We start from the raw sequence: 17,694 nt of genomic DNA on the forward strand, positions 1-17,694 counted from the left end.
AAACGTTTTCTTTTTTTCTAGCTGTCTCATACTCTGACACTAACTACCTTTAATTCTTTTTTCAAGTGGTAGAATAAGGTTATTTCTTCTAGAGAACGGGGACATTCAGCAGAGGAGGAAAATCACAAGCATCTTTACTGACAGATAAATGACTTACTGCATGTTCTGACCACTGATTTCTGCTGGGCAATTTAAAGCCCCTGACTGCTCGATGGAGCCACTGACATCTCAGTGACAGGCACTACACATGCTACGTCAGTACAGGACGAGCTTCTGATGAGAGGGGCTGTATCAAACTGAACATACTGAAGACTTTTTCAAGCCAACATATGGAAATGCAGCCTCGTGTTTCTGCAGCTGTTTTTGCAGCAGAGCTCTGAGCAAACGGTGTCTGTCCACCACCACAGCCATTAGGTGACTGTGATGAAATGTAATCCAGACGCTCATGTCGCTGTCAGAATCAACTTGGTGGTCCTCTGACCTGTCATCTAGCACCGTCAAACTACTGGATGTATGACGTTCACTGTCACCCAGTGGCTAGTAACGGCTCAGCTGGTTTTGGCTCTGACTGAACGGAGCTTCAGCCAATAGCTTTTGTAATCTTCGTTGTCAGGGTCTGTTCTCTAGCCTGCAGTATTAGAGCCACATTAATTAGAAAAAATGAAAGGATGAAGTTTCTTTTAAATTTAGCATTCTTCTTTCAACTTTATTCTCCACATTTCACTTTATTCTTAACATCTAATTTAAAAAAACAAACTTCCTCCTCTCCCTTTTTTCTTAATGAGGCCCTAATGCTTTTTTCATCTGAGGATCAAGATGCCAACTCTATGTCCAAGACAAAGGTTCTACAGCAGCATGTAAAATATATTAAGAAGTCAGCACAGTGCCGACTGGACGTCTTCTGCTAACGTAATAATGATACTGTAACTGTTGCTAAATGACTTAATAGAGGATTCACCGACACCTTGCTACTGAACAGATCAGTAAAATGTTTTACACCAAAAGCATCTGATCTCCTAGTGCAACAAGCTTTTGTTGCCCTTTAATTGGAGCACAGTTATCGGTGTTATTCTTTCTCCACTTGCTGCCAGGACAGAGTTTGCCATTCAGGTTTCCATGCATCGCTCTGAAATACGGGAAGTCTTTGTTTCTTCGCCCTCACACTCATTTGTCTGTTCTCTTCCTCTCCACCTTTATCAGATGCTTGACAGAATTCTATAAAATAATTCTGTGACAGCAGAAGAAGGTCTATAACTTGAAACAAGCTACAGATGCAGAGCTCGAGGCCTACACAGAGAACATACTGTGGTGAGACATCTCTCTCTCTCTCTCTCTCTCACTGGGCGGAAATGATGTGACAAAGGTACAAGTACAGTATATGTATGTACTGTGTGTAGCTGTAGGGGGAGCATACAGTATGTGTTAAGGTTGGCCGTCCAAGTACATCTACTGTGTGCCAAACACTGAATATCTCTCTCTGATTAGAGTTGAAGGCAGATTTTACACACTTCACATTTCAGATGCTGCAGAGCCTGAGAATCCTTCTCTTCTGTGTGGGTGAAGCTCCTCCACAGGGATTCGCTTAGATTGAAGGAAATCAACAAGACGATTGATTTTTCTCTCTGCTTTCATGTGTAACTGGTGAAAACAGTGTCTCTAATAATAGTGTGACTGACACCTTGTTTCATTAGGTCTAAATAGCTGAAATACAGCTTACAGTATCAGCACCCTTCTCTGCACAGTGACTTACACAGTATAATGAAAACTATCACTAAATATCTGTGTTTTTCCATTTGGGAACTTGCCCCAAACGCTGTGCAGTTCAGTATCCAAATAGGTTCGACCTGTGGTTGACCACCAGTATCGCCCGCACCGCTAACAAGCACAATCGGCCTGGTATGTGTTCACACTCTGGCTGTGAATACAGATGCAGAGCTTTGATATTCTGCTGATGGCCTGAGTGTGAGATGGCTCTGATGATGAAAGCTTCTCTCACTCTCTTTGGATTCTCAAAGCAAACCGTTTATATCTAACGTGATCAAACACTGTGAAATATGCATGATGTTTTTACACAGTTCTACATTTTTAAAGAGAGGAGGCCACAGACGTTTTGATGTCTGGGCTTCAGGTCTTGGTTTATGCAAATTTGCATGTTTAGGCTGGTTAGTGTAAAAGCAATCTAAAGATGAACCTGTGTTGATCCTGATCTGGCTGATTCTGCCCCAGGGGAATTTGTCAGGACATAAAGGCTCTGAAAACCTGGGGCGTGGGGAGAGAAACGTAGGTTGAGAGGGTCAGGTGTGTGCAGGTGCCGGCCCTTCATCAGCACAGTTACCGCTGCAGGCCACGGAGGGGGTTAGGATTCTTAACCCTTGGAGTCATAGCTGAGTCAAATCTGAACACATAGACACGATGCACATAGTTTTAGATTCAATGTGACTTTATTATTATCTCTGATGCTCACTGAAAATATATGCCCATAAATCTGCTTAGAAATCGTAGTAACGATGGCTCTTACAGGACCTGCCTGAGAATCCTCAAGTCTTTAAGTTGTCCTCAGTATCACAGTGACATCTCTACATCCATGGAGACACTGCACACAGGAGCTGCTCACTGCTTAAAATGTCAACATTTTGTCACCCCATAGCATTTTGGGAACTGCAGTTCCAAAACTTACAGTCCAGTTTTTCCACAAATAGCAGTAAGACAAAGAGTAATGATAGCAAAAACAGAATAAAAAAAGAAAGAAATATTCAAAAATTCAGCAAATTAACATTAGATTCTAAGTCTTGGGCGTAGGCAAAGATACCAAGTTATGGTAAGACTGGAGCTAGGCTAGAGGAAGAGGAATCACATCCTGGCAGGCCAGCAGACACAATCCAGCTGTGATGTGGCTGTAGGGGAGTGACCAGTAAACAGCGAGGCTGACGTCAGAGCATTACCACTGGATGACAGCTGCATCGTTGCCTCTGGTTTCAGTCCAGAGCAGGAAAGGTGGACTCCACGACTGACAGTGGACATTATTATATACATGGGGTTACATGCATTTTAAACCTTTGAATTAGGAATATAATACGTATCAAATTGATTTTGAGTGCATGCAGTCTTAAAGATTGTATGTATAATATGTCCCTTGATGAAGGTGCTACGGCTCAGTTTGGGTTCAAACTGAGTTGTACTGAGAGGTGTCTCTCTAGCCTCACTGATATAAATGGGATGGACAAAGTAATAGAAACAAAGCCCAGTCTGTATAATGGTGCCCAGCTGAACAGCAGCACAATCTGCAGCCTCCACAGTGACGACACAGGTGAACCAGCAGCTCTGAACACAGACTGAACATCATCACCTTCATCATGGAGGATTTACTGCAGCACTGTTGGATCAGACTGACTTACTAATAAGCTGTCTTTAAAGGGAAATAAAATCTAACTTGCCTAACAAATTATTATATGAAATGATTGTTTTGTCCAGTAAATGTTAAAGCCACTGAGCAAATCAGAAACATGAAAAGTAGGTCCTTCACTTCATCTCCTGTGTCCTCTTCTTTTTTATAATAATAATGATAACCACCAATGGCTGCCATCGTTACAGAACCGATGGCAGCCATCTGCGGCGCCACCTCAACTGATGGCTCTAACCATCGGGGGCAACTTGGGGGTTCAGCGTCTTGCCCAAGGACACTTCGTCATGTGGACTGCAGGGACTGAGATTTGAACCTCTGACCCTCCGGTTGGGAGAAGACTGCTCTACCCACTGAACCACAGTCGCCCTCTGTGTCCTTGTGCATGGACAGTGCTCTTTCTTTCACATAAGACTGTCCCACCCTGTCTCCCATTTGAAAATCAGAGCTCCCTCTCTGAAATTCCTCATGCATTTTGAAAGAGGCCATAATGTTTTCCAGCTGAAGACTTTACCTGGTACATTGTCTGAAACACTGAAAGTACATCGGAGGGAAACTTTAAGTGCTTTCTGAGGGCCAACTGAGAGGCAGTGCCATAGATTAGTATGTGTCTGTGTGCGCACTACAGTGTACGGTACAACAGACACTGAGATGGGGAGAGAGTGACAGAGATGCAGGGTGACACTTTCACTTCCTCTACTTTGGATTTGGTTGAAGCCTTCTTGTGTTTTTCTTCACTGCACTGAAAAACACTCATTTCCTTTTGGCTCTGAGATGAAGATAGGAGAGGTAGGACCTGAGGCCAGAGGACCATGGCTTTGAAATGGGCTCCTTGGGGAGCAGCTGAAACTCTGAGGTCCACTTTTCTCTCACGTTTCTGTCTTAAACAGCCGCGCGGCGTCGTAGCTGAGTTTGGAAAGCTCAGACCCTTCTGCTTCAAAATTCACATTTTTCATAGGATCAACCAGAAACAACAGGCGTGTAGTCGTGCTGTTACTTGAAAGTGTCCTCACTTCATGTTTCTACACTGAAAAGACTTCAGTCCAACTTTGTTCAGTTCAAATTCAAGGTTTCAGAACAGATGAGTTTAACACAAGACAAAAGGTTTTTCTCAGCCAGCCAGGACTCTGGTCCTGATCCAGACTCAAGTGTGATGTAGTCCAGACTCGGCCCTCAGAAACATCCGGCGCTGCCGGTGGGTGACATGGTCCAGTGACTGGTCCCTTGGACACTAGTCACCACATTCAATGAGCTTGTTGACGGGGTGGAAAGTTAGTCTTGTCTGACGGTGAACATGTCTAACCCCGTCTGATGCCTCTTTGAGACAGGGATCACTGCAACACCACCAAGCAAACACAGAACCCAGAAATCCTGCAGCGGAAATCAGGTGTCTCTAATAAAACCAAGGTTTCTGCTTTTTGCGGCATTTAAACTTAGTAGAGGAAGTGGACTGTAGCCGGCTACCTGCTGCCTCCATGTCACAGTTACATGAAAAATGCCCACCTCAACATCCGAGTCGTAATTATGAGTGAGTGAATGAACTTCTTCTGGAAGTTCTGATAAATCTGTTTTTAACCCTCCAGTGCCCAGCTGTGCAGTAACACAGCTGCTATTCAAGACAGCTGGGCTCTAGTAATGAGAGAACTAGACTGACAGCTGCCATCCTGAGCTGTCTGATGATGTGAACGCTCACAAACTGTAAACACAGGAGTGTGACATGAACGTGCATGTAAACACACGGAGTCTCATGTAATCCTGTAGGACATCGAGTAAGTCTCATGACTCTACAGCCAAAAACACCTCTGTAATTGACCTTGTCAGAGGTGCACATCTGTCACTAAGTAGAAGGCAAGTGCCGCCATGCTCTACAGCCCAGAGGAGCCCGGCCAGACAGCGCTCATAAACCCCAGCGACTTACTGCCTCCTCTGCAGCCTCCCTACTAACCACACCCCCCACTCTGAGCCAACCTCTGAATTTATTTGTGGCTAAATATTGATCTAGGTAATCAGTCTTTGCTTAAAGTATGTCCGTATCAGTGTGTGTGTGTGTGTGTGTGTGTTTAGCGTGTTGAATTATTGCCTCATTCCACTCCAGCCACTGAGTGTTAGTTATGGTGGCGAGTGTCAGAAGTTGCAAGGTCAAAGCGTGAGGCGCCACGAGGGAGACAAGGCTGAATGGTCAGAATGAACGTTGGAAGCAAACGTGGTGTCGGGGTCCAAAGGAACTTACCACAGCCTCGTAAATCTCGTAAGTCCTCGTAAGTCACATATGCGGATCACAGTCCTCCACTGTGTCGTCCCCAAACAGAGGGGAGCAGCCGTGAGAGGAGCGACACTGTTCCCTGTTTACTTTCTGTGTGAAGCTGCATGTTGAACCGGTGAAGAGCAAATCTGCCCAGTGAGCAATAGCTAACATGGACAGTCTGTGTTCAGACACAGGGACCAACAGAGAGGTGGTGAAGGGACCAGCTGAACAAACAGTACCCAACTTAAACCTGTTCAGTGCTTTGGAATATTAGGCGTAAAGATCAGAGCTCCAGCTGTGACAGTGAACGTATGTACATTCTCAGGTTGGAGCTGCAGGTTGTCAGTGTTAATTAGACTGACAGTGAAAACGGTCCTGGTGTCTTTAGATGTTTACACAACAGCTTTGGTTACCAGTTTTTGATGGGCTCCACCTGTGTAGTTGTTGATGAATTGGGATCAGTAAACTGTTGAATTCCTTGTTTGCATCAGCAGCTGTCAGAGTGTGAATGAGAACTGGGAACATGTTTTTCTTCTGGACCATAAAATGTGGCTGACTGAGCATAAGGTGCAGTTTAGGAAACTGTTTGTGTTCATCATTGATTTACCGTTATTGTAGCTTAATGTTGGACAGTATCTGTCTGCAGCGTTTGAAGACATTTCAAAGAGAACCTCTTTGTGTGCCTGGATGCTCTGTGGTAGTCTGGTAGTTTATTAACGAGTGCTTCTGTGAACAATGACAGTGATGTGTTTGTGTGCAGTGTAAGTCTGAGCCGCTGCCTTAATCCCCAGCAGGCAGCACGCTACACAGCTTGCAGGCAGTGCCAGTGTTTTCGATTGTTTCCCATCTTCCCGCAGAGCTGTTGTTCTCGTCCGCCACTTCAAAAACATTCAGATTCAGATTTTTTTTGTGCAGCACTGAGGCATGATGGGAGCATGCTTACCCTGTGTGCACTTTTACTATTCTAATTAGTGACAGGGTGCCATAAAGAGGTTTTCAGCTGTTTGAGAACAGACACTGTCCTCTTGACCACAACCTGCGGATCCACGAAACACAGATGTGTAAAAGCAACTTGTGCCTTTAGTGACACTTAATGGTGCTTCGACAGGAGGGTCGTCTCTCACTTGGACTTTTATGCAAATTCTCTGTAGCATGAAGAAGCCCTCAAAAATGGATAACACTTCCTTCAGCACCAACTGTAGTCTGCCCCAGTCGGTCCCACAGGACCAATCAGGCACAGATCGTGTTTAAGTGTACTGTTGTCTAACTTCAGATTCTAGGATGAAACCTGTCCCTGACTTCAGCCTACATGTGGAGCAGTCGGTTGTTACGTCGGGCTCCTTCGACGTCTTTGTCACAGCAGTCCTGTCATGAAATACTGACATCGTTTGCTTCTCTAGACATATGAGAGCTAGGATGCTCTGACCTATAAACGGGTCCACATGATGTTATTCACATATAAAACTTGTAGTTCAGACTTAGAAGCACTATTCCTAAGCTGTAGGACTAAGAACTTCTGGACATACAATAACAACAGGCCCTCCTGGTTCACAGCTCTACCATTCCAAGGAGGAGGCCTTAAGCAGCAGGAACAGGACCAGCATAAACAGACCAGAAACGTTCTGAAAAGGGAGATTAAGAAGGCTACGGGGAGTTACTCCAAGAAGCTAGAGGGACAGACCCCAGCCAACGACCCTGCCAGTGTGTGGAGAAGCCAGCAGCACTGTATCAGCAGTAGAGTCCTACAAGTTCCTGGGCTCCACTATCTCCCAGGACCTGAAGTGGACATTCAACATCAGCACCATCACCAAGATCATCAGCACCAGAGGATGAACTTCCTGCTCCAGCTCAGGAAGTTCAACCTGCCTCAGGAGCTGCTGATCCAGTTTTACAGAGGAATCATCGAGTCTGTTCTCTGCTCATCCATCACTGTCTGGTTTGGCTCAGCAACCAAACAGGACAAGTACAGATTTCAGAGGACAGTGAGGACTGTAGCAAAGGTCATTGGTGTGAGCCTGCCCTCCATGGAGGACCTGTACACCTCACGGGTCAAAAAGAGGGTGGAGAGGATCACTGCAGACCCCTCACAGCCTGGATACAATCTGTTTGAACTCCTCCCCTCTGGACGGTGCTACAGGTCACTGTGCACTAAGACAACCAGGAACAGGGACAGTTTCTTTCCCCGGGACATCACTCTGATGGACAGATGAATATGTTTCTAACCATGACTCCATAACCATCACCCTGAAGAACAGTTAACCAGGACTGCAGTAACATGACCATAGTACAATAATCTGTGGATAGAGCCCACCGCGGTCATCAGTCTGGTCAAAATGTACATAATGTTTATTCGTTTATCTCCCTTGCCCCCTCTAGCCTGATTGCTCTACTCTATTGCCTGTTGTTGTCCATTGCCTGTTGCCAAAACACACTGAGAGACTCCATGCTGGAGGCAAATTCCTTGTATGCTCAACATACATTCTGATCATTTACATGTTTTCACTGGCAAAGAGGACGTCTGTCCTGGCTGCCTTTCTCCACTGGTCATGATAAGACTAAAGAAACAACAGTCTGGATGTCACCTGTAAATATTCAGGCCGTCATCAGGCCCACAGTGTGATGAAGTAGTATTAATACTGGTAGAGCTACTATTGAATAGTATTTTCCTCTTTAGTACTTGTAGCATGGTTTTGTTGTGCAGAAACCTCTTCACCACGACTCCTGTGAACAAAATCTTCTGATTGAAATCCATGAACCTCCCTGTGTCAAACAGATTTTAAAAGGCCTGTTTCCCGTTCTACGGTGAAGCCCTCTGACGTGTCTGGAGGCGTGAAGATAATTTAGTCCTGATGCAGAGAGAGGTAAATTTATAGATACAATACAAGTATGAGCCTTTGGTGGAGGGGTGTGCTTACTGTGGTGCTGACCACAGCATATGTAATGCTAAATGTTTTATTCATTACTTGAATATAATGCGGGGTCCACACCGACCCACCTCCCCTCATGTATATACTGCAGGTCTGCAGCTCAGCATGAGACGAGGAGTCCTGGCAATTTATTGCGAAGGCTCGCATGAAGCTTTTAACAGGGGCCATGAATATCCTGTCTTTGTCCTTGGTCTTCATGAGGCCACATGTATACAGTGTTATTGATAGTACTGTCAACGAGAACCGTGATGGTTTGTCTCCTCCATGATGGATGATGTGGCTCCGTGCTGCTCTGAGTGTAGAACACAGCAGCAGCTTCCCACCTTGTGTGAGGATATGACACAGATCAGCTGATCGTGATGAGAGGCGTCCGGCGTTACAGACAGTTATTTTAAGCTTGGCTCAGGACTGCCCCGGCAGTAGAGGAGCTAATCGATAACAGCACTTGAGGTACAATAAGGTTCTCATGAGCAGCGCTGGCTCCTAGAAATGATGCCTGTGTCCAACTAAACTGCAAGAGCAAACATGTTCTGTAGGAAACCAAATGTCAACTAATGAGGAACTGTTGCTTTACGTACCTGACCAGTCGCAGATGTCTTGCAGTGATCGTACAAGTAAAATGTTCCCAGATCTCACAGTCCAGCCTCCGCCTGTAGGGACTCCAGCTCTGTGGAGCAGTTTCTGGTTCGGCTCAGACTCTCACGGCTCTGGCTGAACTCAGAACCAGTTCACAATGAGTCAAGAGTCACGAGTCTTTATGATCACGTGCACAGCAACAGAGCAGGACAGTGAAACCTGGCTGGTTCGAGCCCAGTCTAAAAACAAAACCCGAGTGTATGAAACGTATACGGCAGACAGTTGATAACAACACGTGGTGTGTGGGAGTGTGAGCAAGTGTGTGGGTTTGTGTGGCTGTCAGGGGGAGGAGTGTGAACTGGGGGAGGGTTGTGGTGTTTGTGTATGTTGCATGTGTGTTGATGGAGTGACTGAGGTCACCAGTCTGACGGCCCATCCCTGAGCCTGCTGGACCGGTCTGCAGTCCATCTCCATCACGGCTGTGGGGGCGTTTCATTTCACCATCAGTCAAGTCTGATTCGTTTACTCTGAGTCAGTGACTGAAGTGATATGTCAGAAGTATGTAGTGATGAACGCACATTTTATTTTGCCATATGTTACGTTCATGCACACAGCATGCCTCCAGGTGCCTGTGTTGTCTGGTGGCCATGGATGCAGCTGTTCAACTTGTTGTGTCTGCTGACTGGACCTCAGTGTGACCTCAGGCCTTCTGCTATGTTGGCATTGGCTCCTTCTTCCTCTCAGAATTTCCACTGGAATAATTCCTTCTCATGTCTGACTCTGCTACTCAGACTCTTGTTATCGAGTCACAGCTTGAACACCAGTGTGTACATTTGGTGCACAGTCGCAGTGGGCGTCTGGGAACGAAGTCGTCCTGGAATGTGGGTGGGTGATAAACGGGGTGATCTGAGTGCACTGTAGTTTATCACAGAGCCCACTACACATGGCTCTGAATAAGAAAGTTAAGGGGATGTGTATGGTTTACAACATCACTGTGCCTTTCTGGCCTTTGGAGCCCCTTTTATTCGGGGGCTCCCAGTCAGTGGCTCTGTTGCCTAATTGTGAAGTCCACCCCTGCTGTGGTCTGTGATGTGCACTTTGTAAGCCTGCCATCCACCCGCATCACCTCCTGGACAGTAGCTTCATTCAGAAAACACACTCCAGCCATGAACGCTCTCTTCCAGATGTATGTGCTGGTGCAGCTCAGCTGTATAGAGACAGGGTTGCACCAGAAACATGGATGTGGTCGTTGTTGACAGTGGGTGAAACATGACAGAAGCTTGTTCAGCCACGCCGCAGTGTGGCTCTGCTGACCTCAGTCCATCACTGATCACAGATCTCAAGCAACCAGACTGTCACGACACTGGGCTCAGAGCTTCACGTTCCCCAGAGAATGAATCCCTCTCAGCAACTCTCAGGAGGATTATGATGAAATGTGTTCCTGTTCTGGATCTTGTTTCCATTCATCCCTCGTGTCCAGCACCTTGGGACCGGCTGTAGGAGGTTGACTTTCACAAAAGAAAGTAAAATTAGATTCAAACAGGCTACCAACAGGCAGAGACTTAAATCATCAGCACTCTGTGTGATCCTCCGGTGTGTATATGGGGCTGGGGCAGAATGCGGCAGGAACAGGAAGTGGAGAGCCTTGTTCTGAGACAATGAGCTTGTTCACCAGCTGCTCTAACAGACTCTGGACTGTTGCTGCTGCCTCCTACGAGACTTCGGCCTCCTGAAGTCTTTAGCTGATATAATAACACTGGTCAGTGTATGTATTCCTCAGGCACCAGATGGACACTGTGATGCATCGCTGCTCCTCCCTTTATTGGCAGCCTCTCAGATTAGGAGCATACATCACGACCCTGCACTGACAGGCCAGTAGAAATATTTCCTGAAGCACATGCACCAGAATATGTATTTGGTTTCTATGCTGCCATCACCCAGACAACATTTCTAGTCCAGAAGATGAAACATGTGTTTCTCAGCTCAGTGTGTAGCATGAGTAAAGAGGACAAAGACGTAGCTGTCAACGCTCTGAGTTAGTACTCAGACAATGCAGTTTACACAGCAGTAAATCGGATTCCATGCAAACACAAATAAGATAAGGTGACCCTTTGTTAGTCCCACAACAGGGAAATTCACAAAACTACAGCAGCATAGGGACAGAAACAAGACGCTCGGTGTTAAGTAACAGACAAAGTGTCATCGCTATAAACAATAGAAATAGAATAAAAAGTAAACCAACCCTCACACTGGTTTGCTGAGTATGTAAATGTACAGCAATGTACTGATGCCACTATGAGAAGAAAAGCTTCCTCTGAATCTCTGAACGAGATGCTTTTCTACTTTCAATGTGATACTTTTTCAATATAACAAGAAAACTTTTTTATTTATTCTTCATAGTGGCAACAAGTACAAGTGTAATGTAGAGTGACTCGGTTTGCAGAGAGAGGGAAGAAAGGGAGGAAGGAGCTTTAATGAACTGGGCAAAGAGAGAGAGGGACAGAAGATTGAAGAACAGAGACGAGACAAAGAAACAAAGAGGGAGGCAAAGCACTCCCATGGAGAAAGGGCAGGAAGAAATGAAGACAGTGACCCTACAGGCTGCTGTGTTTGTTTCACATTACTGAGCTTAGTGACTATGATAAAATCGCCGGCTCCCTGTGAAGACTGTATTAACCTCTGAACACTGGAATCGAGTTCCCAGCTGGCGGTCCGTGGCAGGCTGCCGGGACGCACGGCGAGGGGGGGCCAGCGTGTCTTCTGGAAACGAGTGTGGAATTTCTGAAGCTTTTGTCACTTTGAGTTTTGTATGAAAACGTGCCACACTGTGAACTGCTGTTGTCTGGTCACATGGCCTTGTCAGTCACGTGGACGTGCGTTCTCAGCTTTGAGATACGCACAGCAGCCGTGTGAAGCAGCCAGGAGCACAGGCGGTGATGGAAGCAGCAGCCAGAGGCTCAGAGAGAGATGGACACAGGAAGTGAAACAGAGCAAAAAGGGTCAGTAGCTCCATCCAGCAGCACCAGTGGTGTCATTTTGTATCATGATTAACGCCACGTACGTCCCCCTTGTGTATCTGCTTTTTTCAGCCTGTGAATGAAGACAGTGCAGTTTATCCCAACTGTTCAGCTTGAAGCGTCCCTGCTGGTGGATGTGTTTGGGTCCAGAGTCATACTGACAACTCGAGCTAGGAACAGCTTGTCATTAAAAGAAGCTGAGAACAAGAGCAGCATAGCCGTCATTTCTCCTCAGCCAGACCCATGTTCCAGTGTCGGCGCTGATGTAGTGAGGCCTGCCCGGGCCTGAGGTGCCCTTTGTAGCTGGCATATGTGATCTCATGTGTGACTTTAGGAGGACTGAACCCCTCTGACTTTGGCAATGCTCTTGTCTCATCACAGAAACAGCAGCTTTTTGTAGGGCCTTTCATGGGCCAAGTGTCACTGGTGGAAGTGGGTGTTGCAGAGGGCTGGTGAACAGGCCTTCCTCTTGTTGTGCCCTCTGCAGTGACAAATCACAGCCTTGTTAGCAGTGTGACTCTGTCGGTCGGTCTGCCACCTTGGCCCAGGCTAACATATCTCGACAGCTGTGGCCGTCAACTCTTGGATGTGAAATGAGGAGTTAAACTAGCCTGCATTACATTCCAGCTTCTGTGTATAAAGCCATAGAATTTTGAACAGAGGAAATATGTATTTAATGGAATGATACAGTAGAGCACCGAGCTAACAGAGGTCAGCGGGGTGGCTGCTCGCCATCGGCCATGTGTAGGCAGACTGCTGCTGCTTCACTGCTCGGTGTGCAACTGAAACATGAGGATTTATCAAAGTGAAATCGATTTTACACACCAGATTCTTGTGGAGCAGAGAAGACAGCTTCTTAGTGTCTGTTACAACTGGACTCAGGTTCACATTTTATTTTGATGGCTGTGTTTACAGCGTGTAGAGCAGCTCTTCGGGACGTCTTGGACAGATTTCTGAGCCTTACACAGTGAAAGCCTTTACATGCACCACAGTGTTAGACATGCTTACATCTGATAAACCTCCACAGTGATGGAGGCTCACTCACCTCCGCCTATTCAGCGTGCACGTCATGTCACAAACGACAGACTCGTCATCATTCAACGAGATCAAAAGGTTTGGGTGGCAAACGAGCAGTGCTGAAAAGTTCTGTGCAGCTTTACTGAAGCTAGCAGCACCTCAGCCTTTATAAAGCTCCTGTATGAAGAAACATAGGTGGTTTCATGAAATGTCAGGCATCGCGGAGAGAGGAGCAGAGCTCTGTTTCATCCGGTGCTCCATTAACGTCTGCTGCAGTTTCCTTCTTTTAGATTCTTCATTTGCTGTAACTTTTACTGCAGCTTTCTGCCTTTTGGACAAACTCGAGGAAGAACCTTTCAAGGCCGTCTCCTCAAGGTTCACATCATTGGCAGTAAAATCAATAAGTTGCCCTTTTGCTCCTCAGAGTTGTGTTTTAACAGGAGGACTCAGAGTGCAATGTGGTCTGCAGGCGTTCATGTTGGCCTTCGCTGTGTCTCCTCAGGTGGAATCTGTATCGCTCAGTCACTGAAGATCCCTCACGACCACAAACCGTCCGACTTTGACAAACTCATCCGTCTGCTGCTGGATACTCGCTACGCCAGGACAGTCATCCTGTTTGCTTCTGATGAGGACATCAGGTAAATCCATGAACATGCTTCACCTCAACACCATGTTTAGATCACATACTGTGTAATGAAATGGACACAAGGTTCAAAATTCACACGTTCTCTCACAGTTTCATGCATCTTTCAACTCTTACTACTCATTCACCACTTCAGATAGAATCTCCGTTCAAAGAATTAGGAAACTTCTTAACATTATTACATGTTTTCAACTTTCATATCCCTTTCATGCTTTTTAAATTATTCAACTTTGTTTGAGCCTTGGTCAGAAAGGCAGTAAATGAGAAACACATTGGTCTCTATGGGACGGAAACCTGAGCGGCTGGAGTGACGACATCATCAGTTAGAGGGCGACAGGCCGAAAACCCAGTTAACTTGTCTGTATAGCCACAGTTTTCACTCTACAGCCATGAGTTGCTCCTGGGTTGTAGACAAACCTGTCCTTAGCCAGACAGCGTGGCTTTCAAAGCAGTGAGACCTAGAGAGGATTCTGGGCGAGCCTGAGACAGGAGTTTTCTAGGAGGAAACTAAAATAAGTCGCCCTGTCATCCACGTTTTTAACACCACAAACACATGCGTTCAGCAGAATCTGCTCTCTCAAACAATTTAGGAGATAGGAGTAACTGCCTTTTCCTACTGACCAAGAGTTTGTGAGTTACAATTCAGCTAGATCCCAGTTTTATCCAGCTCGAGCAGACATGGCCAAGAGTTTGAGAGGCATAGTTCAGCTAGATCTCAGTTTGAGCCAGCTGGAACAAAGGGCTTAGTCTGACCATGCTAACATCTAACTGCTCGTACAGATGCTGTTATTGTTTAAAAATACCTCCTCATCTTTAACAGTGAACACTGAGCTCAAGGTTTTACTACACAGAGATATTTCAGCTCCTCTGTAAAGTAAATTTATTTAACTCTTTAGCCAACATCTTCCTTTCATGGCCCTCCTAAAGTTTTACATCCTTGTACTTTTTCTCACATTTTTAAATATTCAAATTCCATGACAAGCCCCTTCGTGCAAAGTTAAAACAGCACTGCACTATTCTGTTCCTACATTTAGCAGCAAGTCAGTTAAGCTTTTTTCCGCAGGCAGCAATCCCACTGCAGCTTCTTCAGAAATTGAATTTTCTAGTTTAGTTTACTGAAGTAAACTTTGCTCAAGAGGAGAAAACCACCTGACACAAGGGTTTTTGTGTTATACCACCCAAGCTAAACTGTTGTAATGTACTTCAGTACATTTATAATGTACATGTCACTATTTGTTACTGATTGTTAAAGTGCAGCTCCCTCATCCGGCCTCACAAAGCAGAAGATACACTCTGATATTTCCTGGGTTCATGATGGCGTCCCCTGGGATGCTGTCAGGTATCTGTCTGCATAGATGGAGCCCAGGGTGCAGCGTGGTCAGTGTTGTATCACAGACAGAGCCGCCAGCAGCTGCTGCACAGGCGCTGGGCACACCTTGTCCTGAACCTCAGCTCGTTGCCACAAAACAAACATTTGCCAACACCAGTGTACAGCTACATTAAACAGCATCTGAATGTAGCTACAAATGTGACTCGGGTGCTGTTAATGCCGGTAACAACATGCCCTCCACCTGCTGAGCTAACAGGAGTGTTTCTGATACGTCGAGGGGAAACACAGGCCCTCCAGCCTGCACGTTACACAGTGAGCTCTCAAACCGAATCTGTCAAAATAGACACTAGAGAGGTGTGACCTTCTTTTAAGTTTGATCATTTGTATTTATTTATTGGTAATGTGAGTGATGCCACGCCTCTATGAAGCCTGTGTGCCTCCAAGAGACAGTAACACCAAAAAGACTTGTACCCACAACCTGAAATTCCTGTTCAAGGCTCAGGAGCAAAAGATTCTTGGACTTCAGCTGAAAATAAAAATGTGCCGACAGCTTCGATGTTGCTGGCCTCATTCTGAACACGAGCACCTTGTATTAGCACAAACTGTGGATCCGTGTGGTGCAGCTGTTTACTGGGCAGAAACACACTGAGGTTAATCACAGTGTCACAGCAGAAGAAAACAGCTGCTGTGCCATGTGTGTGAACTGTGACGGCTCCTCTGTGTGGAGACACACACATTGATCCTGACTTAATACAGATTCGCAGTTCACATGTGTTTGGTCAGCGTGACACGGAGTCTGAGAGTGTCTGAGCCCCCGGTGCCGTGATGAGGCAGTCGGAGCTCAGCCGGGCTCCAGCTGCACATCCCCTTTGTCTTGTCTTTACTAATGAACAACTGTTAACAATACTTCAAAAACATGTGGGCATTACTTCAAAATGCCAACAGGAGGACTCGGTATGGCTTTAGTTGATATGTGTGAGTACTACAGTGTGTGTATCCTTTACTGTTTGGAAGCTCATATACATGCTTTGCACAGGTAACATGGGAATGTTTTAAAGTAAACCTTGTGCCTGAGTGTCGAACAATAGAGAAGCATATTGTTTTTTAATAATGTAATAAATAAACACTATAATACATAATGAGGCACCTGGGTCAGGTGATCCCAGCCCAGTCATGGTGCTGCTGGGGTAAACATCAGCTCCGTGTCCAGTTCAACGATACAATCAAAACCTTCAGTGTAATACACACAGCCCCAACTGTATGTGACTCAGTGCTGTGTCCCTTTGATCGCAGAGGCGTCCTGAATGCCAGTAAGCGAGCGGACCAGGTCGGCCACTTCCTGTGGGTTGGCTCCGACAGCTGGGGGGCCAAGCACAGCCCCGTCCACCAGCTGGAGGACGCTGCTGTAGGAGCCATCACCATCCTGCCAAAGAGAGCCACCATCAGCGGTGAGTTCAGCTAGACATCTTTTTAACGATGTGTGAAGCTGCCTGACTCTGCTCTTTGTCACTTACAGCACATATTCTCATCTCTGCACCTGCAGCTTGTACATGCTCATCCTGTTTACTGTTGAACAGCTCGGTCTTCAGTGAGAGTACCCGCTGTGTCCCTTTCCTCAGTTTCCTCAGACACAAAATAGCATAGGATGCTTTTGGATCTCATCTGGCCAGACATGGCCATGAATTGTGACTCTAATTAAACAACTAGATAATAACTAGAATAATGGGGAAGAGAGAGGGTGAGGCTGCGAGAACGTTTCCTGTGTTTGCTGCTACCTGTACAGTGCTACTTTAATTTCTTTGCAGAATGCATGTTGTCATGGTTCTTGTTCTCAAATATCATGAAAACAGTCATCAGTGATTGGTTGTCATCACAGTGTTGTTGAGGAGCTGAGCCCTGTCGGTTGTGTGTGTGTGTGTGGCTACAGTTGACCTGAGGACAGCAGCTCTGGTTGATGTGTGTTGTCTGCTGTATCGACGTGACCTCGCAGCACAGCCCTTTTTTTGTCTGTCCCACTTCCTGTTTTCTTCTTTCTCTTAGCTTCTGTTTGCTGTCACTGCCTGTAGTAAACAGTTGTGATCAGGTCAAACCTCAGCTGTACCTTCCTCACAGCTGGGAACACGCGGCTGTGGTTTTTACCAGTCTTCTGATCTCACTCTAGAAAGGATAATAATAACCACCTTTATTGGCCAAGTATGTCACACACAAGGAATTTGTTTCCAGTACAGAACCGATGGCAGCCATCTGCGGCGCCACCTCAACCGACGGCTCTAACCATTGGGGGTAATGGCGGGGGGCGGGTTCGGTGTCTTGCCCAAGGACACTTCGACACGTGGACTGCCGGCATCGAGATTCAAACCTTCAACCTTCTGGTTGGGAGACGACTGCTCTACCCACCGCACCACTGTTGCCTCCCCAAAGCAACTGATTCCTAACATGTGGCCCTTTTCCTTTAAGGGGCAGATGTTTTTCTTTCAGACAGTGGTGTAACAGAGTGCTGACAAGAGGAAACCTCACTGCCTTTAAGAGAAAACTGAGC

At 46.2% G+C, this 17,694-nt stretch overlaps 1 protein-coding gene across 6 annotated transcripts in view; it reads left to right on the forward strand.

The window, feature by feature from the left end:
• The window catches only part of grm7 (glutamate metabotropic receptor 7), a 226,561-nt gene that overhangs the window by 106,033 nt on the left and 102,834 nt on the right, over positions 1-17,694 (forward strand). For all 6 annotated transcript variants that reach the window (XM_020612156.1, XM_020612157.1, XM_020612153.1 and 3 more), the window contains exons 3-4: positions 13,685-13,820; positions 16,449-16,603. In XM_020612156.1, the coding sequence (XP_020467812.1) occupies positions 13,685-13,820; positions 16,449-16,603 (291 nt within the window). The remainder of the gene's footprint in view (positions 1-13,684; positions 13,821-16,448; positions 16,604-17,694) is intronic.

The sequence above is a fragment of the Monopterus albus genome, unplaced genomic scaffold (assembly GCF_001952655.1).
Source record: "Monopterus albus unplaced genomic scaffold, M_albus_1.0 scaffold121.1, whole genome shotgun sequence".
Taxonomy (NCBI): Eukaryota; Metazoa; Chordata; class Actinopteri; order Synbranchiformes; family Synbranchidae; genus Monopterus; species Monopterus albus.